Source organism: Pithys albifrons, chromosome 10, assembly GCF_047495875.1.
Source record: "Pithys albifrons albifrons isolate INPA30051 chromosome 10, PitAlb_v1, whole genome shotgun sequence".
Classification (NCBI taxonomy): domain Eukaryota; kingdom Metazoa; phylum Chordata; class Aves; order Passeriformes; family Thamnophilidae; genus Pithys; species Pithys albifrons.
In genome coordinates, this window is record NC_092467.1 from 11,093,173 (window position 1) to 11,115,699 (window position 22,527).

Here is a 22,527-nt window from a genome sequence, read left to right on the forward strand (position 1 = left end):
TACTCTGCTTTATCTGAATACCAGCAAACCCACAACACTACTCCAGGCATTGCTCAGGTTTTTGTTGTTGTTGTTGTTGTTATTGCTTGTCACATCAAATAAAAATCTAAATCCATGAATTTGATAAAGTTACTTTTCATTTTGTGAACATGAGGTTACACAGTGAGTTCTGGAAAGAAAATGAATTGCTTTGTCCATCATTCAGGTTTGGCTGCAGCTGCTCTGTGTAAAAGTGCATTGCAAAAGCAATTCTCATCTGCTTTTCTTTGAAGCACAACCAACCAAGAAGCTACTAATGAACAGGAATATTTCTGATTTCTCCTCCCAAAACAAGTCCCCAGTAAGACACTGCTTTGAGTTGCATTTTTTTCCCACAAATGAGGGAAATAACACAACTCAATACATGAGCCAGCTTTCATACCCAGGGTGCTACCACATGGCTGGTACAGCAAACTCCACTGAAATAGTCTTTCACAAACACTTGGTATTGTTCTACCAATAGGAACAGATTCCTGCTGTATGACCTGTGTAAAAATTACTAACTAGACCATTTTCTTTTACTACTTCCTATTCTTCAATCTTTTCTCATTCCAGGTTTGAAAGAACTTACTGAACTAAAATATCCACAGAAGGCAAGTTGCAACCACACTCTGAGTGCCTTGAGATAAAAAAACTAAGGTAAGTAGGAAAATTTTACCTGAAAGACTTTGTCTTCATACTTCACCACTCCTTCTGCAAAAAGTACTTTTGTAATGTCCTCCACTGACTCATAATCTGGATCTCAGACAAAAAGTTCATTTTCACAGCTATCATTTTAATAGCTGAATAAATGTGGCCATACCTACTGGAAAAACAAAGATGTGTTATGCTTGACCTAGCAGTGAAGATTCCTTTGCTACCAATCTTCACAGCTGGTATCACTCTCTTGGCTGCATTAAGCTAAACCAAGTCTAACAGCAAGTGTTAAAACCACATCTGCATTGTATTGCATCAAGATAATTTGTTGGTTTTTTCAGCAGTTGAGGATTGACTATAAAAATATTGAAACCACAGTCTCTATGTTTTTTCTGCATAAGATATCAAAATGCTTTTAATTTAGAGGAGTGAATCACAGATCAGATTATACTGCATAGCCATTTGATGGAAAATTCTAGCTGAGGGATAGTCATACATGTGCATAAAATAAATCAGCGAAGCAACTACATTAAAAAGCTAAGCCATATCGAATAACATATTCATGAGGTGTTACTGTGTTACACTGAAGTGAATTTGTGTGGCAAGATTCTGGTACTGGGAGGGCCACAGGGGTGGCTTCTGTGGGAAGCTGCCAGAAGCTGCTCCCATATGTGATGGAGCCAATGCCATCCAGCTCCAAGACAAATCTGCTGCTGGCCAAGGCCATGGCCATCAGTGATCGTGCAGATCTGTCTGATAGCACCTCTGGGATAATCCAGTTTAGAGCGGAAAAATCCCTGTGCAATTGCAGCCAAGAGAAAGGAGTGAGACTATGAGAAGAACAGCTCTGCAAACACCAAGGTCAGTGAGGAAGGAGGGGCAGGAGATTCTCCAGGCACCTGAGCAGAGATTCCCCTGCAACCCGTGGTGCAGACCATGGTGAGACAGCTATGCCCCTGGAGCCCATGGGGGTCTGTGGGGAAATAAGAGATCTACCTGAAGGTCCATGCTGGAGCAGGGAAAGAGTGTGAGGAGTCCTTCCCCTGAGGGGGAAGGAGCAGCACAGACCAGCCAGGGCCAACCCACCACTTACATGTTATTTAGCCCACCTAAGTTACAAATAAAACCTATCCTCATGTTATTCCTGATCTCCAGCAAAGCCACAAGGTGCTTTCTGCATCAGCCTCTGCCCATCAGCAGCAAGGAGGGGCATGAAGGCAGATCTGCATAGCATTTCTCCTTCATATGCCAATTCATTAATCTATTAAATAAGACAATATGCCTACTTTTTTAGCAATAACTAGAGACAAAGAAAAACTATTTAACAAAATGGAATGATTAGCCAAGGCTTTTAAGAGATGCAAAACACCACTGGAATTTCAAAGGATATCAACATGTAAATTTTGCACTAATGAATTAATCAACTGCATTCAGGAAAACACATTGTGCTTTCTTTATATTTGAGAAACTGACATGGTCATTCAATACAGAAAAGCTTTCAATATCATAGAGTATCATTTTAACCTTTATGTCTGACAAGCATGTAAAGCTCTTCAGATGAAGCCATCAAACAATAACCTGCACCACCCAAGGAATTTTGATATTGTTAAATTTTATTTTATAGTACAGTGTTGGGCACTTTATGGTCATGTGGAGTTCACCAAAAACTTCTACTGACGCCACGAACTTTGGAAGGAAAAATAGAAAACAAAACACACCACACATCACAGCTCATTTACTACATCTACACAGTGCACTACTAACAGTAGTCAAGGTCTGAATTACAGTTCTCAAGATGACTTTGAACAGTAGTCCAGAAGGTGCGAAAGCATGAAGTAAATTCTTAGATTTAGCTCTGTTTTCGTTAAAAGGTCAGTAACTAACTAAATTTTTTAAAACTGTTCGGACAATGCTGGTTGTTTGGTGTGTGAGTTTGTGGGTTTTTTTTTTAAATCTCTAAATTTAAATTATCAGTAAAATCCTAATGTGTCCTGAACTTTATGCCTCTTCTCTAAGTATTAAAGGCTCACAACAAGGACATTGTCTGGAATGGTTTTCAAAGGTCATAAAAAATGTTCTGAAAAAACACTTAGAAGCATCTGGATACATAACATTGCTTTGTTCCATGTTGAGGCATTTCTCATTATATCTGACACATTTAAAAGTAACAAACAGAACTGTCAGTTTGCCAAATATGTAAGCATTTTAAATTACTCTTTGTCCTCAGAAATCATGAAGTAACAGACATGATGTGCTTGTGTGCAAGCTGCACCCAGACTAAGCTCTGCCACAGTGCTTTATTGTCTCATTCAAGTATATTAATTTAAAGAAGTTCTCAAGGGAAAACCAGAGATTAAAAGAAAATGTACATCAATATACAAAGAAATTAATTTACAAAAAACTTAAAAGGATACTGGCAACATTAGTAGATATTTTAAGTAATGACTTAAAAATAATTAGGGATGTCACAAACTAAATTCTTATGGTCACCACCATGAACTCTCACCTCATTGCTGGTCTGGAAAAACAATTCTTAACTCCCCAACTTTTTATCCATAATAAACAAGTGATAAAATGATAAACCAAACATCACAAATTCTGATACTTAACCTTACTTCAATTTAACCAGTTTATAGTTTTAAGAATTACTTGGAATTACTGGTATGCAAACATTGTCTTAGGCCTTATTATTTCTACAGAATGTGACATCCATAATCACTCACAGTCATTGGAAATATACATCTGCCTCATTAGAATATATTTCTTCATGTTTTTATCATACAACCATATTTCAAAGCTACATGTAATTTTACACATTTCTGAAAAATACCATCTCAAGGATCTGCTTGAAAGCAGATGTGCACTACTAAATCACTTTGAAATAAAGAGAAATATTGCACAAAATTCACTGAAGATTTGAAAGTCAACACATTCCCCCCCACCCCGACCAAATAGCTCCTTTATTTTTAATAGAAACAGAACATTAATTCACACAGAATCATAATAAATGTCAACATACTTGAAACTCAACTTATTTTTCAAATGCTAATACTGTTACTGGATGCTAAATACAAGTGTCGTTAGTATTGACCTAAGGAATATAATAGTTCAATTTTATTTGAGTACCCTTTACTACAGTAAATGTTGGGATAACTTTCAACTGTGTTACCTGCTCCATACTCCAACCCAGCAGAAAATGTCAATGGCCCTGCCAACTTCATGGATGGTGGGTGGTCCTCTAGACTGAGGGGGCTGTGGACTCATCAGGCAACTCTATTTAGAAGAGTAAGTTAAACAGCTTTCAGAAAAACCTGTCAAGTACTTTCAACTGGCCACTCACTAAAACTGCAAAACAGGTATTACAAAGCAAATCGAGGAAGGTTTTGCACAAACTGTATCATCCCTTTCCATTCCTTTATTTTCAACACCCTGAAGAACATGAATTCTAGGCCAGCTGTGGTCCATGCTCTTGGGGTGAAGATGAGAACACGTTCTAGTCAGCTCAGATTGTGCTAACAAGTAAACAACAATTGGCAAAGAGATACAGACCTAATAGCAGCAAAGAAGTTATTGAAGAAAAGTCACATCACCATTCATCCTGGTTTTGCTGGTGCATTTATTTCTACATTCATTCTCCAAAGATTTACTGCAATACCACAGGAACAGACTGCCCCTCACCATCCTGAGCTTTGCACTAGGGAAGCTGCTCACCTCAAGTGTGATTTTATTGGCCACATTTGTTTAGCCTGAAATTTCAGGCTTTTGGGAACAGACTGGCTGGAGTCTCACAGCACCTGGACTAGAGGCTGGTACCAGGGAAGAAGGTGTCAACTTTGTTGGAAATAAAGATCACCCTTGCCTTCTCCCTGTGGAGTCAGGGAGGTCCATGGTTAGGGGCTCCTTTCTGCAGGACAGGGTACAGTCAGTATTACACAGGGGGGTATTTGCAAAAGGGCCTCATGCTGGCACTTTGATTATTGCATGAAACGTTTCTTTAATTACTTACATGCATAGAGAAAATATTTTAGATGCTCCTAGCAATTCTATTAGACAGCTGCACCAATGAAAGATTGTTCTGTACGACTGAATATGATTGACTGTAGGTGGATAATGGAAGCTGTTTTAAAAACCTGGCTTAACTGTTCTTTTGCCTAGACTTCACATTGGTTACAAGAACACGAGGTTGTAAACTAGCTCATCCTAAAATGACATCTAAAAGAGATTTTTGAGATCTAAAACACTCTTCTAAATAGACTGGGTGGGATTTTCAGAAGCACTCAGCATTTGTCTAAAACTCTGCCTGAAGTCTGTGTTACAATGCCTGAGAGGGGACTTTAGTCAGTGCTGAGAGTTTCTGATGATCCCACCCCAAAAGCAGCAGCACCACTGAAATGCTAAATGACAATGAAGGCTTCAGTCAACAAGTTCTATGACAACTTCTACAACTACATTATTTTCTTCAGAACAAGTCTATTTCTCAGAACTACGTGATGCTCAAATATGTGAGATGGAAGAGCAAACCAATGCCTATTCTACACAGACTGCCCTCTGCATGCATAGAGGGTGGGTAGGGATCACCTTTTCATCCACAGTGCTGTCCTTCCCTGAATATCTGCACTGTGTTCCATGTTACATCTCTATACACACGAATGGGAAGGCTTTGACCGGGACAATGTATTATCCATTCTGCAAATCCCACAGGGGGTTAATTCCATAGGCAATACTACTTTTGCCTACATGACTGGGCTGGAATCACACTGAGCTGGAACTGAAATCTCGGTTTCTTCAAAGTTACTATCCCTCCTGTGGCCTCCCAGGCTTTGCTTCACCATACCACACTGGAACAACCCAGGAACCCCTTTCTGCTTCTACCACACTTACTTTTTCCTCCCAAACCAGATGAGTGATATGGCTCATTTTAGGGAGATATCTATGCAAACCAAACTCAAATATATGAATTTCAAGTTGTAGTTTGACTTTCTACATCAGAAATTTGTTCCTATGCGTAAGTAACAGCTTATCGAATTATCGAGTATCTCCCTGAAACAGGAGAAATGGGAAGATTTTGAGATCCTGAAGAAAAGAGATGCCTCTGAAGAAGACCACAGGAGCTCTGACTGAGCAGAATTCGGTTCTCACCAGTGGCTGGTGATGAATGGTGATGATTTTCAAAGACACCAGAAGGATTCCCACAAATAAAAATCATACAGGTAATAAAACCTGCAAAAGTACTGGACCTGGACAATTTATCTTAATATTGAACCCAATGTGGTAATATAAATACAGTATATGTAGCCAATAAACAGTTTTATATTACCACAAGGACAGAGAGCAAGAGTGTTGAACCAGTAATATCAGTTTGGACTCTTATCTATTTGGTAACTCGTAATTCTACTTAAATAAGGCACAATTATTAGCCTTTTTAAAAGATCACTCATATTAAGTGGAAAGATTCTGCATATTACAGAGTAAAAAATGTACCTACAGTTAAAAATCAACATATATATAAAACTATGTCTGAACCCATACAAAGTTCAGAACAAAAAAAGACATACTAGTTAACAATTGTAAACACACTAGAGGTTTCGTAAATAGTAAGAAAAAAAAGTAGCATAAGCACAGAACGATTTTGAAAATAATTCAAAGTTGAATTTTACCTTCCATCTTTTATTTCATCTGTTTACTTCTTTTCAGCCTGCATTTTCACTCAATGTAACACTGAATTATTGCTACAATGCCTCAATTTTGAAAGATTCCACTATCACACTTTCAATTTTGTGATCCTTATAACAACTGTAAGAATACTGGAGCCTTACATGGCTTCCATATTTATGTCACAAAGCTGAGAATGGACAATATATGTGATTATTTGTTCAGAGTCTAGCCCTCATGTAAAACCAGTAAGATTTATGCCTCTATCAGACAGTAATTTTTAAAAATAATTTTTGGCAGTATTCCTGAACTTAGATGTTTGATGGTTTTGAAGGAAATGATGGCCATAATTTATGATTTTTTTTCTATTTTCATCCTTAAACATTAATACTGTTTACTATCTTTAATAAATGAAGAAAATAAACAACTTAGAATGAACCATGAACAGAAACATCGTATCAGATGCAGAGGAAAAGAAAAGGCAAATCTTGAAATTCTCATCTACAAAATGTAGAGACCCGAACGAGAATGAGTGAAAAGTGCTACAAGAACAAAAACTTTTGTGTTGCTTGTTTTCGCTTAGACACAATTGCAGCATTGTGTTTGGGCAATGGTTAGTACCAGCAAAGGAGAAGAATGCCCTCTACCAAGTCATTAATAACAGATCTAAATAAGGTTGCTCTGCAGTTTTGTCACATGAACAGCACCTGAGCCACTTGGTCTGACCCACCTGGAAAGTTTAAAGAGTTAGTTTTAGGATACTTTCAATTTTAAATAGTGTGAAATATTTTACCAAATAACATTTGTTATTTTAAAAAATCTACAACATATCACGTTGATACACAACAGGAAACCAAAGTATAAACAAATACTTTGGAGCACAGACTTCTGGACATATAACTCCTAACTCTGGAATACTGTGATTCTCCAGCAATGCAGACTGCAGATGTCCTCCAGAACACTCATGTTCCAATCAGAAACAGATATTTCTGTAAGATTTGCCCTTTTACAACCTTTTAGCTTTGTTGCACTGATTAAAAAAATTAATTCTGGAGGCCCATCTTCAATGAAAGTATGGCCCAGACCTTCTCATTGGGGAACAAGGTGAAACTTAGGCACTAACGAATTCCAAGGTCCCACCCTACTGCATCTTTGGTGGAGTTTCAAACACTGACTCTGACATGAAATGGAGCAATTCCCTTAGGTCAGCTGCCTTGCAATAAAGCAGCCAAAAAATCCCTTTCCATTTCTGTTAGCTAGAAGGAAAATTAATTAATAAAACTCAATGAGTCAACTTTTCTACTAATTATTATGAAGGTACTAAAGCACAATCTGATCCAAACACTGAACCCATGAACATACTCAGGTCTATGCGGAGTAAGACAAATCATTCAGGCCAAAGAGGGAATGAAAGAAAAAAGGTTTCTAACATGACTTAAAAGAATTCTCCTCAGGCAGAGTTCATTTTACACCCATGTGCTATTTCTACCAACTGCACCACAAATATCCTTCAAAGCTGACAATTCCAATCTGCTGAAACTGATTTAATTTCTTTTCTGTCCTGAGCAACTATGGAGGCCAAGATATGTATGGTGAGGTGGAAAAAGAGAAGAGGGAGAAAATGAAAAAAATGAAGGAGCTGCTTCATATAACATTAAAAATTTTCAGACTTTTTAATATCCAAATATTCCTCAGGAACACTGCCAGAAGGAGGAAAAATGCTTGTTCTAAATACAATATACATAAAGTCCATTTATTCTCCTTCACTGAACACAGAAAGATTTTTGGTTGTTCAACTTGGCTAAAATGAGAGTTGAACATATGCAGTATCAAACTGAATCTGGAATTTTAATTTTCTAGTGCTACAAATTAGGCACAAATTAGATTTCCAACTATTAAACCGTAGAAAATAAAAAATAATAGCAATCTATCAATTCCACTTACACTTTCCTTTCTGGAAAATTTTAGGTGAAATAGTCTACCTAGGGAAACCGGATAATATGTCTTTAAAGTGTCTTAGTTGTAAACAGAAGTCCATAAATGTCACATTATAATTCAGCGCTTCATGAACTTTATAGAAGGGAGAAAACCATGTGCTACCTTTTTGAAGTCTGGAAGACAGAGCCACAGTTTTAGTTTGGAGTAAGTTCCAAGTAATATTCACAAGAAATTCCTTAATTTAAAAAACGTCTCCTTCCCCCCTACCTTTGCTGAAGCAAATTCCTGCCATGGAAAATTATTATTGCTGTTTTGTAGATTTGCATTCATCTTCTAAGATAGTTAAAACCTCTTCTCAAAAGATTAAGGCAATTATTATTCATTAGAAATATTAACATTTGTACATTTCAGACAAATCAGATTGCTTGGTTCATTTCATGCTTACTGGAAATAATATAGTACCTTCAAAATCTGGTTACCTGTTAGGCGACACCTTTCCTGCTGCTTAGAGGAAGCAAATGCTAGGAAGCACCATACGCTTGCTGTATTTTTAACACAGAGACTAACTAGTACCTGATTTAAGAGTGCATTCATATATTTAGTTCCATTTTGTGGACCTAACTACAGCCAACAAATGAACTGAGTAAACATAGAAGCACATGTCCCAGTGGCAGAAAATGCATACTCAACTGAAGAGAATTATTTTTATAACTGAAGATCTCTTATTCCTTTTTCATCTTTTGGTTATCATGTTACATAGAGTTATATGGAGTCCTGAGTAGTCTCCCTTTAACTTCTGATGGGAGTCAAGTTTCTCTTCTCATGGTTTTCTTACGTTTTATTACCACTGCTACTGCTGGATAAGCTATCCTTTGAAAGACTTAAACCATAGTGAAAAGCAGAACTCAGTTTACATAATGACACCACTTCTTGAAGAAGACCACCCTCCTCTGGTGTTTCATCTCCTTCCTTCCCATCTTTCTCCCAAGGGACCAGAATGGATGGATGTTGAGCAAGACTTGCTGGGAGCTGATCTTCTGAGGTATTGCTTAGTGTTTCGTTCTGCTTTGCATATTTACAGGAAGAATAGCCTGCTTTGAAACTTTCTGGGGAAGTGAACTGAGCACTTGGTCGTACTGGAGATGGGGAAGTCATACTAGTGGTGTCCATCCTGTCATTAATAAAGGTTTTGTCACTCTTTTCTTCTTCCAGCCTTGAGAGAGATTGTGTCTGGCCACCAGAAGAAACTTGCTTCCTTGGTGATGGAGGGAGCTGCTTCCCATGGAGGACACTGTCATCCTGGCCTAGGTTCCACTCTGCTTGATCATTAGCACTGCTGCAGAGCAGGGTGAGATTGCTCTCACTGGGTGCATTTGACTTGTTCTGAAAGAAAAGACGTGTTTATAGTCAATGTCACAAGAAATGTCTCTACACTGGCATTTTCAAAACAAAAGTACTGTAAGGGATTTTATGTGTTCCTACATCATGGATCCCTTTCAGGGTTTAATGTTACAAAACAAGAACCCCAGATACAAAGCAAGACCAAGTGTTTTTACACTTCCTTGCCAGAACACTGTCTCTTCTGCTAAGGATCACCTTTGGTTCAGAGCAGGGATTTCTGTCTCCCTGTCCCTTCAGTCTTTGCACAGGCAGTTTTGACAGTGAACAAAGACACACTTTTCTGGTTTGCACCCATAATATGAGAGGGAGGGGGATTAAAACGAAAACCAGATGGCATTTCCTCTTTGCTTCAGTAATTAATTATACCAACTTTCAATATTAAAGTTTTTTGGCCAAACAAAAACGGGCATTTTATTAATCTAACCCCTGTATGACACTCGTAATATAAAATTTTACAAGCTTTATAAATATTTGCATCAGTATTTGCGGCTCCAGTAACAAGTCTTCTACTATAGGATCCCTTTCAGCAAAAGTAAATGTTGGACAGCTGATATGCACTGGAAGACAAAAACACTAATATTTTCTTGGATAGTATCACAGCAGTGACTTGGTGAAGGTTTTAAAATTGTAAGCAAGCAGTTTGTTTACACTAAAGGACCTATGCAATCCTACCTAAAAAAGGAACAAGAAGCCCTCTTAGAAAGTTCTGGAATACTATTCCAGCAGTGTTTTGGATGCAATTACCACATGTATCCCACGACTTAAATCAAGATAGAAACATCACCAGTTAAAGGCTGCAAAGTGAAAATGGAAATGCCTTCTAAACTGCAGAAAAAAAGACTAAAACCATCTCCAGATATACCAGTTTGAACACATAAATATAATATTACACAGGTGTATTATTCAGAGGTATATATGTGGTTACTGTTTTAAGGGAAAAAGACTGTTCCACGACGACTTAGTAAACTGGACAAAGTTTCTTGGCTGGTGAAAAACCATCATATAGTGACCAGCATGAGTGTACCATTACGTAGCCCTGGGAAGACACACTAGCAATTCTAAGGACTATGCTCCAGTGTCTGATGTAATGTTGCTGATTCCATTAAGTGCAGTATTCCACTACTATTAGACTTGGGCTGTTTTTCAAATGAAAGCAGAAGACTAACCGCAGTCTTGTAATCAATGTCATCCATTGACCTGAAGAAATCCAAGCTCTTTGCTCCTGAGAGTTTTCCTTGATCTGAACTGTGTGTGCTCAGCGTGTCCAGGATCTCCCCAAGCAAGTCCATTTCTCCTTGATGCTGAGGAATTATTCCAGTTTCACCAGAACCATCACTGTCATAAAAGTAAGCTGAAGCTTCTTCACTGTCTTCTGATGATAACCTGAAAACAAAAGCTTTTTCATCAGAGAAGAACCTAAAAGTAACTTCATTACAGCCACTTCTGAAAGGAGAATGCATTCCAAGACTTTTGAAAGGGAACAAACCTGGAATTTCTTTCAACTCAAGGATTTTCCTAAACATAGATGTCTGGTATCAGTGGAGATGCAGCTGCCATTAGTTGTCTCCTGGCCCAGCCACACACTTTGTGCTAGTGGCAAGACTCCGACACTGAAACCATTCTTCCATCACATGAGCACATTTACTGGAGTACTGCCCATCTTCAAGGAGAACTGGTGCTTTTGTCTCTTATTTTCTCTCTTGTTCATTGCAACACCCTTACCTCGGACCCCCATTCTACCCCAGCCTGTTCCTATCTCAGTCTATCCCAAATACTGCTACAAGGGCTATTTCCCACAGCTCACTGGTTTGATTATATCCTTTTAACCCTCCCCCTTCCCTACTACATCACAGCTTAAGCTGCCTGATTTTGCTGGCAGTGTCCTTTCTGGTTTATATCAAAACCTATCTGGTTCATTATCAAAAATTAACTCCTGAACTCAGAAAATGTCTCAGGGCAGTCTAAGCCTCAACTTACTACTTTCCTTTAGTTTTCACATAAGAGAACTCAGAAGTCATTATTTCTCTTTCAGACCCTTCAAAAAACTTCCCATTGTCAGGACCACAACACAAGTCTTGAAGAATTGATGAGCTGAGGTCACTGCCCACCATTTTGACAAACATTATTTTGCTGTTTCTTTGTATATGTAGTCTTTTTATCTGAAGCCTGTGAAGATAGAGGATTACATCAAGCTCTTCTAGACACTGTAAATAATGAAAAGATATTAATAGCCTGTTCTTATTTTTAAAGCAGATTTAAATCCTAAACTACTTGACATCATCTAGAAAAGAATCAAGCCAGCAGGCTGGACAGGAGAAATCTGTGTCACTTCAACTCGACTTTGCTGAATAGCACTAGTTACCTTCTCTCCTATATACACATACACATCCAAACAGGCCTCTTACTTGCTTGTTCTCTCCATTTCATCATCGTCATCTTCATCCAAGGCTAAATCCTGGTTGCTGAGACGCTGGTTGAAACGTGTCTGGAGAACAGAAAATTAGCATTATAACTCTGTTTATTTTTTCCATTTCAATATGACTTATCTGAAGACTAGCTGCCACTTTACTCATTAAGACTTCCCAAGCACTTGATGAGGAAACCCACATATTGATCAAGTCTTGTAAAGGTTGTTACAAGAGGATGTGAAGTCCTCAAGCATCACCAATTAAAGAGAACAATTTTTCTTCATGGCCGAAGGAGTGCGCCATTATTTATGCAAAGCCTGGTGTGCCTTATTATTTATGCAAAGCAATGATTAGCAGAAAACTGGCAACTGAAGGAAAAGCATCACTCAAGCCACTAGCTTCCCTTTCTTGAAAGGGTATCACAAAAAGCACTGTAGTTTAGTACTTTCTGATAGAAATATTTGCCAAGCTTTAGTTGATGTTGTCTACTGAGCATGAAGAACAATAGACGTTTGAAAAAGCAAATACAAAAGAAGTCAGGAGTCTCTTTACATAGGTATGTTTCTGTTAAGGTGTTATACAGGATTGCAGAGTAATGTGTAAACTATGCACTAAACTTACCTTAGTGTAGGATAAGTTACTGTAGATTACAGCCAACTCAAAGTCAGTGCACACTCAGCGTTCCATGGGAACTTTGCATGGACTAGCTACTGTGTTGCAAATTCAGATACTGCTCTATGAAGTACTCACCAGCCTGTTATATCCCCTTATTATTTAGCAAACAAAACTAGGCTTAAGAATTCTACAATAATCGGGAAAAAGTCTCTGTCTTGACCACAACATTTAAGTCAGGAATTTTAGTCACTTGGGCTTCACAAGTGACTGTCTTAAGGACCATACATCTCTTATATTTATTTTGTATCAAAAATCTGGAAAGATTAATGATACAGGCAATCAATTCACTGAAGATATTCTGAATCTTGGATAATCACCCATAATTTAAAGACATAGAGACAGACTTCGTGCAAAGGGAGAACAGCCCTAAGTAACAGGAAAATCAAGCAAGTAAAAAGAAGTGCTACTGCCCACATCTCATCATGCAGTTCACCAAATGCCTAAACCTGCAACAAGAAATATGGCCTTAATTTCAAACAACCAGGAGCTTGAAAACCTTGTTCTGTGAGGATTTCAGTACGTTACCTATTACAGATGTTGTCAGTGTTCTACACATACCAGGACACTCTGTAACTACACCCCCACCCCCATTATTTTCAGGAATGTCTCAGCATTCACTCTTTATAGACTGAGACATTTGTTCTTGTTCAGCAAGAGAGGATTTAATTAGGGCAGCAAGTTTTGATAATACTTTCCATAGTTCTTCACCCTCAAAGAGGAAACATATGGTTCTTAATGTGTTAAATCAAGTAATGGTTAATAGAAAAATGAGAGAATTATCAGCATATTAAACCCCATGAAAGAGCTCTAAGACTCATACTGAGCAAAAGGTATAGGATGGAAGGCAAAGCAAAAAACTGCTTCTAACTTTTTCAGTTTTGTGAATTCTTGGTGTCATTCCCATCACTGTTGCAATCCATCATTTTCCTGCTTGTAACTAAAGAGAGTTAACCATTCTGTCTTAACTGTTACTCCTAATTAGCAATCTTACTGCTCACTGTCACAACTACAGTCACTGTTTACAGTTTGTAAGTTGCTTCTTTAAGTATTTATTTTCACTGCGACAACTAAAATACATTGTTTCTTTAACACTGGAAATCAATCGCTTCCCCAAGAAAATTCTGACATGACATTCATTGTAATTAAAGCTCTAACTTGGAACAAGCTCTTGGAGGACCAAACCCTTCAAATTGCATCAAAATTAGATGCTACCATCACATCTACTTCTACTAACATAAATTAGAGATTTTGCAGGGAAGAAAGCTCTTTAAAAATGTTGAGAAATTTCTGAAAACAAAATGAAAACCGACACTGTAGAATCAACTCCGTCAATGTAATAAAATCCTACAGATAACACTTGCCAACTTGTTGAAACAGTAAATAATGTTTCAAAGAGATTCACAGATATCAAGTTACAAAAAAAAGGTAAAAAAACAGAAAAAAGGGAAAAAAGTAAAAAGGTAAAAAAAAAAGTTGTGTCTTTGAGAAACAGGAACCGAATAAAGTTAATTAGCATCAGCAAACCCCACAGGCATAGAGGTGGCCCCTGAGAGCATGTACAGACAGACTTATGCAAGTGTGCTAGTGAAAGCAAGAATAAAATTATATAAAGGAATATAACAGAACATGTTGATAAACATAAACCTTCCCCCAAAACAAGACCTTCTAGTTCCTGATGGTCAGAATCTGTATTTGAAAAAATATTTTTATTACCAATTTAAATTTTTGGGCTATAATATAAAATTATATAGGGAGACTTTCAAGAACTAAATCAAATGAAATGTGATTTACATATAAAGAAAAAAAAGTGGGGAAGGAAAAGAAAATATTTGGCTGTAAATAACAACCTTCTCCAGTATTTACAACTCTGTGACCTAACTATGGAGACAACAAGCAACATATGTTTTTGAGTAGGTGACTTTCCTCTAGGAACTGTAATAAAAATGACTGCAAGGGAGGGGCATGTCCAGACTACTTTGCAAAGGAAGAAAAAGAAAGAAAGAAACCCTTAATAAATTCCAAAGGAGAGCCATAAAACTTTTTCAATGTTCCACCAGGCAAAGTGACAGAGTACGTGCACCTGCAAAAGCTGTCAGAGTCATTTAAGAAGTCCTTCCATTACTGACGTACCCTGCTGTTTGCAGTTATTTAAGCTTTTAATTTCTGTCTTTTCTACATTTTGAAGTGTGTAACCTTTTTTATACCTCTTTATGAAAAAAGGACAGACTTCTGCTTCCTTCCTGATTAGCATTCTAATAACAACCAGACCATTTAAATTTATTACCACAAGAAATGATATGGCAACACTCTTTTCTTGCTGCACCAGAACTTTATAAAGTCTTAATAGACTGCTGTCATGTTTTTTTCTATAAAATAAAGGAAAAAACTTCTTTAAAGTACTCAATTGTTTTGCTTCTTCCAATAGTTCTGCTTAGATAATAGATCAATTACTTAATGTATTTACTTTGTACCAAAACATTAGCAGGGATTCGTTTTGCTGTTTCAAATTTTTCCCATTTTCAGGCACACTGCACCCTAAGATGCCACCTCTCATCTTATCCTTATGTATCCTTTTTGTATATACCATATATACCCTCCTTGGTTTCTGCCCCACTTCAAAGTCTCCTTCTGCAAGTGATCTGCAACCTATACAGAGCTGAGCAAACATTGATCACTGAAATAAGAAAAAGGAGGAGCTGAAAGTACAAATACAGGTAAAACCAAAGTGAGAATAAGCCCTTAAACTATTCTCTTCTGCTTGCTGGTAGCCTCACAAAATGTACACCTTTGGCATAAAAATGCCAAAATACATGAATGCAAAAGGATTCAAATGTAAGATGGTTACATTCTTAATTGGACATGAAAGTCAATCTTTAAAATGTCAGCTTTTTATACAATGCTAGACCTTTCCCAAGTCCAGCTTTTGGGAATCAGTGCTTATTGATTGATGCTAAGGCAGGAAGCTTAACAAGGCTGCTCCTATTAATTGTCCTCAAAGTGAAAAATAAATAATCTTTTCATAAATGGCAGCACACATGCAACTTCACATTTACTGGTTAGTCAATACATCAACACATATAAAGTTTCTGGAAAAGAAAAATATATACAATATTTTAAATCTGTGAAGTACTGTTTCCTTTTTCTTAAAAATTGAGAGATTATTAATTCAGTACAAGAGAGCAAAATAAATACATGTCTGCAATTATTTATGATTCGGTGTTTTATTTTACCTATCCTCTTCTACAACCAAACCACAGACATAATTATGGCTCCATCCAGGGGGGAAGCAAAAGATCTCCCAGTCAAACTTTCTAGTTAAGCACAACCTGTTGCCTTCCTTCTTGCTTAAACCCTGTGACTTGAAGTGATGAATCACAGGAAGGTACCTCACATTACACTCCACAAGAGCTGAGACTGATGAAAGGAAAGGAAGGGAGAGCTAAAAAAGAAGTATAGTTTCTAAACAACAATGCCTTGATGTATACTATCTAAGATGTCATATTTGTTTATATATATAAATACAATTATTACAGCACAGGATTAATGAAACATTTAAAAACTATTAATGTTAAATAAAAAAATCCCTAAAACTTCATCCTCTTAGAAGAGAGACCACCTCTGCTTTAACAGATACAGAAATACTGATGATGCATTTGAAAGAACATGAAGTGGCTGGAAACATCTATAACTGTGTGCCATGAAAATGTCATCAATTCTGAGATCCTGTTAGGATGATAGGCAAACAGAGAAACAAAAAAGGTAGCTTCCCAACAACAGAGAAAAATCCTTTTCTGTGACAACAAAGAGCCTGCAAGAGCAGAAAATCTCCAAAAATCTGCTTAGAGACACAGATAACCAGAAATATGTGTAGGGGCACAGTATTTGAAATGCAAAGGACACTGTAATAATGCCAGTCTCCATTGACTATGGTAAAGTTAATGGAAACACTAATATCTGTGCTGAGGTAGATTTATCATAAGTAAGGGTGATAAATTTATTGAGATGCTTAGTCATGGATAGCACACTGTAATTATTTATGTTCTGAATTGCTGCAGTGAAAAAATGAATGATCTCTAAGCTCCCCACCTTTTATTCATGCTAGACTCCTGAGCACAGGTATCAGAGGAGAATTTTGTAACACTGCTTTTCATTTTTAAGAATTAATCATGCTTCTGCAAATATTTTTCAGAAATAGTTATGTTTTTCTCCAAAACAAGTAAACTTTCACTTTCCCTGAAGAATCGTGGACCTTTTTTCCTCAGGAAGCCTGAGCCCCCAGAATCAGCCTGAGGCCCCACACTGCCCACAGTCAGGCATCAGATCCCACTTGCTCTTCTCAGTGGCACAGAGGCTATTCTTAGCTGAAGTGCCTGTTTGCAGCTGATGATGCACCATGGCATGGTGCCACACATCATTCTAGCTGCAAAGAGGGCACCATTCGAAGGCAGCCTGGCTCCACTTGAATTGGCAAGAAGCACAAGTGTTAGTCTTTTAAAACAGGATGTGGAGATTTGCAGTGCCATTTGCAACAACTAAAGCCAGCAGCTCATTTTTTTGTGGATGATTTTAAGAATTAGACTTACCAGGCAGAATTTCCAGTTACAAAAATTGAGAAAAATATCACCTATTTTCCCCTTTGCTGGCTATTAATGTCCTAGGTACAGTCAATGATTAGATGGAGGGAAAATGACAGAATGGAGCATTGAGGGGGTCACACTGGAGAGGAACAAGGAGATAAAGGAGAACGTGTGTCAGAAAATAAACACTAAGCAGTGTCCATATGCACAAAGCCACATAAATGTTTATATGCACAAAGGTAGAAAAGGGAACAACGGATGGTTTGAGATAACAGAAAAGTCAAAAGACCTGGACTTAACTCAAGTGCACAGTGTGTGACTTTCTAGTGAAGCATAACAGCTGTAAAGCCAGTCTGGCTGGCTGGAACATACCATTCCTAAGCAGGTAAAAGAAAGATTACTGATTAGATTGATCTTTTGATTAAAACGGGCATTGTACACTTATATCAACAGAACTATCACGTGGCAAAATCACTGCTGGGAGCGCTGCTGATCATGTGTGACTTTCTCAGAGGAAAACTTTTCAAAAATACAAAAATATACAATGTGGATGTGATTGTAAAGACAGACATTCTATACTTCCAGACTTCAGGAACACTGAATTCTGTCTATCAGGCCCATGGACAGTGGAAGAACCTAGGGAAGCTCTGTGTGAAGTTTGAAAACAGGCAGACTAATCACATTAGCAAGGAAAAAAAAGATTGTGCCTTAGAAACAGAAATACTGACGTCAAGCACGTTTCTAGGCTCTCTAAGGCTCCCAACCAGAAGAATTAACAAAGAGGAGTCCCTCCTCCTGTTTGACACCAGAAGTGTTCTGCTCAGCAAAGAGGGTCTTTCTCTGCAAGCTGTGAAATATGGCTGGCACTTGAATTTTGATGCTACTCACTAATTTCATATATTTTAAGGCCAAAATTAGACAATTAACAGCAGGACAGAGGCATCATCAGGATGCAGTCCAGATTCCAGGTGGGCTGAGTTGCCCATCAGTCATTCCCCTCTCTCTCCATTTACTGCAGAAAGAGCCTAGGGCAGCACTGCTAATAACCTCAGCGTTTCACAAGTGTCTAAAATTAGACGGGTCGAATATGGGCTCTACATTCGGAGATGCTGAGATCCCCGTAGGAAAGGCTTTTCCTGCCTCTTCTAATCCTCCCTCCTTTTGCCCACAGCCAAACTTTTCCTTTAATTGAACTTTTGCATTTTTTTTTTTCATTCTTAGATACAGGATTATAGAGAGAAAGAAAAGGTTAGGGAACATACAGTGCTACAGCTGAAGTTTTAGATGTAAAGTAGCGCTTCAGGCCAGAAGGCAAAAGCAACATGAAGTTGGGATGAAGGTTCCAGACATTGTCTGATGGCTCTTCTGGCTCCCTGCTTTGAGGGAGCCAAAACATGACCCGTGAAACATAGAAGATACACAGCAAATGAAAGCAGAAGATACCACAGTTACATTAAGATGTCAATAATCTCCTGATGAAAAAAAAATAAACCGATTATTTCCATTAACTCCTAAGGACAGAAAGGTTTATCATCCGATTTTGAAGGTACTTTATGAGACAGCATTTTTCTTCCAGATACTTCAGAAAAAAAGGCAACACTGGTAACATACCAGTATGGTTCATTTGTTTGTAGAAGAAAGACCCTCAGAAAGATTGCCTTTCTATTTGTTAAAAAGCTTAAGGCAGGGACAATAATAGTCATGAAAAGCCTCTGCAAACTTTTTGCTTGCATAAATTTTCTTTCAGTAAGATCAATCAAATCAGTATGTTGATGACTTTGTCTTGAAAAACCAAACATTTCACAAAATACCTACAGGGTAACAAAAAATTCCTGAGCAATTTCCTGACCATCATCCTATCTTCACATTTCTTTTCTTTTTTAACTGGGAGCATGGCAATTACTGCAGGTATTTCTCAAGTGATTTTTACTGCAAAACTGGGAGAGACAAGTAGCAACCAGGTTTACACCAGTTTGTGGGTGCAGAGCGAGGAGCAGAACTCTGATGCGGAGAGTCACTGCTATACAACAGAGTCTCTGTTTAGCAGGTAGGGTGGGGGGAAGTGTGAGAAATCTCATACCTCTACTTGGTAGCTTAGATTCCCTGTTCCTGAAAAAAATAGTATTATGCATGATACATGAAAGCATCTAAATGCTTAATTTGCACAAAATCCAGGTACTGTTTCACCTAACAAAAATAAAAGAAGTACCAGTTGATTTCTAAGAGGTTTTCCATTGTACCAAGCCAGGGTTGCACAAGGCAGAGGCCATGTGTGCCTTCACTGCTTGGGAAGGTACCGGAGCCACCAGAGGGCACTCTCGTAATCTGCAATTTCAATTTTGGCTGCCCAGCTTTTTCATTTTTAATTAAAAGGAAATCTGACTGCTTTGCAGAATGAAGAGATCTTTCTTGACACACCAAGACAAAAGATTTTTCTCCAAATTAAAGGAAGCTAATGATATCTACAATATTTTCAAATTACACCACATTACCTAAAGAAACAGAATTTACAGATCAACCAAAGCTTAATTCAAAATTGCATTTTACTTTGCATTTACAAAACGTGATTTACATTTAAAATTGGCTCTTACTTAATGACATCTGTCAATTTATAATATTTTAGTCAATGACAGTAGAAGAGACCTCCAGTAACACAATCAGTGTTATCTGTGGATGGCAGCCATAGATATGATCTCAGGCAGATTATCTGAATACAAGTACAGGTAAATGCTCTTAAATCAGGGCTTTCATGTTTCTTAAATCATTGTGGGGCTGTTTGTGGATTTTGTTGTCCTAAAATAAATTGAGTCATCTTATACAGAATACTCAGTATATCTTGCACTGCATTATCACAAGGATGGCATCTCCTCTCTTACGCTTCTGGAAAAAAAAGTCTTCAGAATAGGCCACTCTCACCACCTTTTTCAGGTTAGAAGGGTAATCAGTTACTAGAAGCCCTTTGTAGCTAATGATTATGTCATTTATTTTACTGGCCATTGTAGGGATATTGATAAATGAGCCACTCCTGAAGTTAAGGTTATTCTGAACACATCTTCCTGCCTGACACTTGCCATCTTTGTTGAACAGATGCCAAGTATACCTACTGCAAGCTGAATATTTATTGTATAGTTATTAGGATATACTTCCATAAAACAGAAAAGGGTCCATTTGCAATATGCCTTAAAAAAAAAAAAAGGTAATTCTCTTCTATTTGAGCATACCAAGAAAAAAGTTTAGCCTTACTTGGCTTTTATTACCTTATGCAAAACTGTTTTTAAAACCTTCTTAGACACTGTATTTGGATCCTGCAAAGTCACGGTGAGTTCACTTGGCATCTTTGATATAGCAACATATAAAGTAGTGCAGACACACAGGGATTGCTGAGAAATCCACACTTAAGAGTCCAAATGCCCATTTCCATTACAGATGCAAAATACCCGTAGTACCTTAGGCATGTATTATTACACACATTTCCTTAGAGACAAGGGGGCATTGCTAACTTACTAATTGCAAAGTGAACTGGTAGTTCTTATTTGGTATTCTGCAAATCTTCAAGAGTGTTTTATTAGCCATGAAATACATTAGGACTATTGATATCCTGAAATGCTCTGTTTTCAATAAGCTACCCTAACACCTAAAATAACAGCAAAATTACAAATTCATGAAATCAAACAGATCTTCCTGGCATTCTAACCAGGATCATAATAAACACGCTTTCTTTTTAATTATATATCCAATTGGAACAATTTACAGAGCTCCTACTCTGCATTTAGGCCCCTGTGTACCCAGAAATCTGCATTACCTGGGAGCATATAATGAAACAGAATTAAAACAGATTATGCAAAAACTGAATGTGCCACAGTCTAATACATGCCCTACTGTGCCCTTCTCATCAATAGTTAAAGGAACTCAGCAATATCATTGCCAAGATACTGCAAATGGTGTCAAAGAAATCTCATGCCTGCATAAATTTATATTTCAAAAATTTTGCTGGTGATTTCTTGTATCTTCTACACATAATTAATGCAAGAGATAAAACATACCAGAGACATATTATTAGCTCTAGGCATGAAACAGTTAACAGCAGTGCACATGCCAAGGTTTTAATAAGGCTTAACAATAAAAAGCTTCAATCCTCCACTTTCACTAGATTTTGTTGTTGTGGTTTTCCCTTGCTTAGGGCAATCCATCTGTTAATGTTGACTTGCAATATAGTTAAGCTTGCACACGTATAAAAAGCCTAGAACAGTGAACCTAAGCAAGAGGAAGCTCAAATGAATCTTACAGAGATAGAACGATTCATCTTAGGCAAAGATTAATTGTGTGCGCACACGCGCAGGCACACGGGCACGGAGCAGTGCACTCCCCACAGTTCTCTTCCTTTAGGAAAGACTTTCAAAATGCAAATTATAGGAGGGCAAGCTGATCACTACAGTTTGCAATAGTGCTTTTAATTATTTATCCTCTGATTAGGTTTTGACAGCTATTTTACATGCTATATTTTTATTTACTGTTAATTTTTTTAAGTCTATCTGGAAAAGAAAAAATACAATAAAGCCACTATGACAGCAGTGATAAAGCTTAGTAAATATTCATTGTTAAAAATGGCTCTGCACTGTGACCAGTGCTGGTATTCTCCCTGGGCCAAACTGGCCTTGTTTTCAATAAAACCAGAGAAGTATGCTTTCCCTTGAGCCCTGTTAGGCTGAGGCTGCAGTTGGAACTGTCATCTTCACACAAAAGCAAAGGGGTTGGGTTTTACAAACGCAAAGCCTAATTGGGAGATCTTCATGGCTGTACCCTTGACATTTATTAAAGCCTCATCAACAAAACAGGAAATAACCGTACTAATTAGCAGACCCATATACAAACCACTATTTGTTGGGGTAAAAGCAGATTCACTTTTTATTGTAAAGGAAATATCCTCTCAGACCCCAAAATCCTGTTTTGACCCCATTTTTAAAATAATCTGTCTCAGTGAAGCAAACTTTCATATCATACATAACTTTTCAAAGTAAATATGTTTTACAGCATCTCAGGCAACTATTAGTATTTAACTGTTTCCAAGAAATGAAAAACACAAAGCTCAATGCATGCATCTAATATGACATAAGATTTAACACCAAAATCATTATATTTCCTATTTTCTGAATGTTTCAGTATGGAAGAGATAGTAATAAAGTGCAGAAGTGCCTCTTGTT

The 22,527-nt window shown here is 37.5% G+C and overlaps 1 protein-coding gene across 3 annotated transcripts in view; it reads right to left on the reverse strand.

Annotated features, from left to right (window-relative positions):
* Positions 1-2,270: 2,270 nt before the first annotated feature.
* Positions 2,271-22,527, reverse strand: part of DENND1B (DENN domain containing 1B) — a 153,258-nt gene continuing 133,001 nt past the window's right edge. For all 3 annotated transcript variants that reach the window (XM_071564691.1, XM_071564690.1, XM_071564693.1), the window contains 3 exons: positions 12,072-12,151; positions 10,833-11,049; positions 2,271-9,648 (listed from right to left, as the gene is read on the reverse strand). In XM_071564691.1, coding sequence (XP_071420792.1) covers positions 9,097-9,648; positions 10,833-11,049; positions 12,072-12,151 — 849 coding nt within the window. In that variant the 3' untranslated portion in view covers positions 2,271-9,096. The remainder of the gene's footprint in view (positions 9,649-10,832; positions 11,050-12,071; positions 12,152-22,527) is intronic.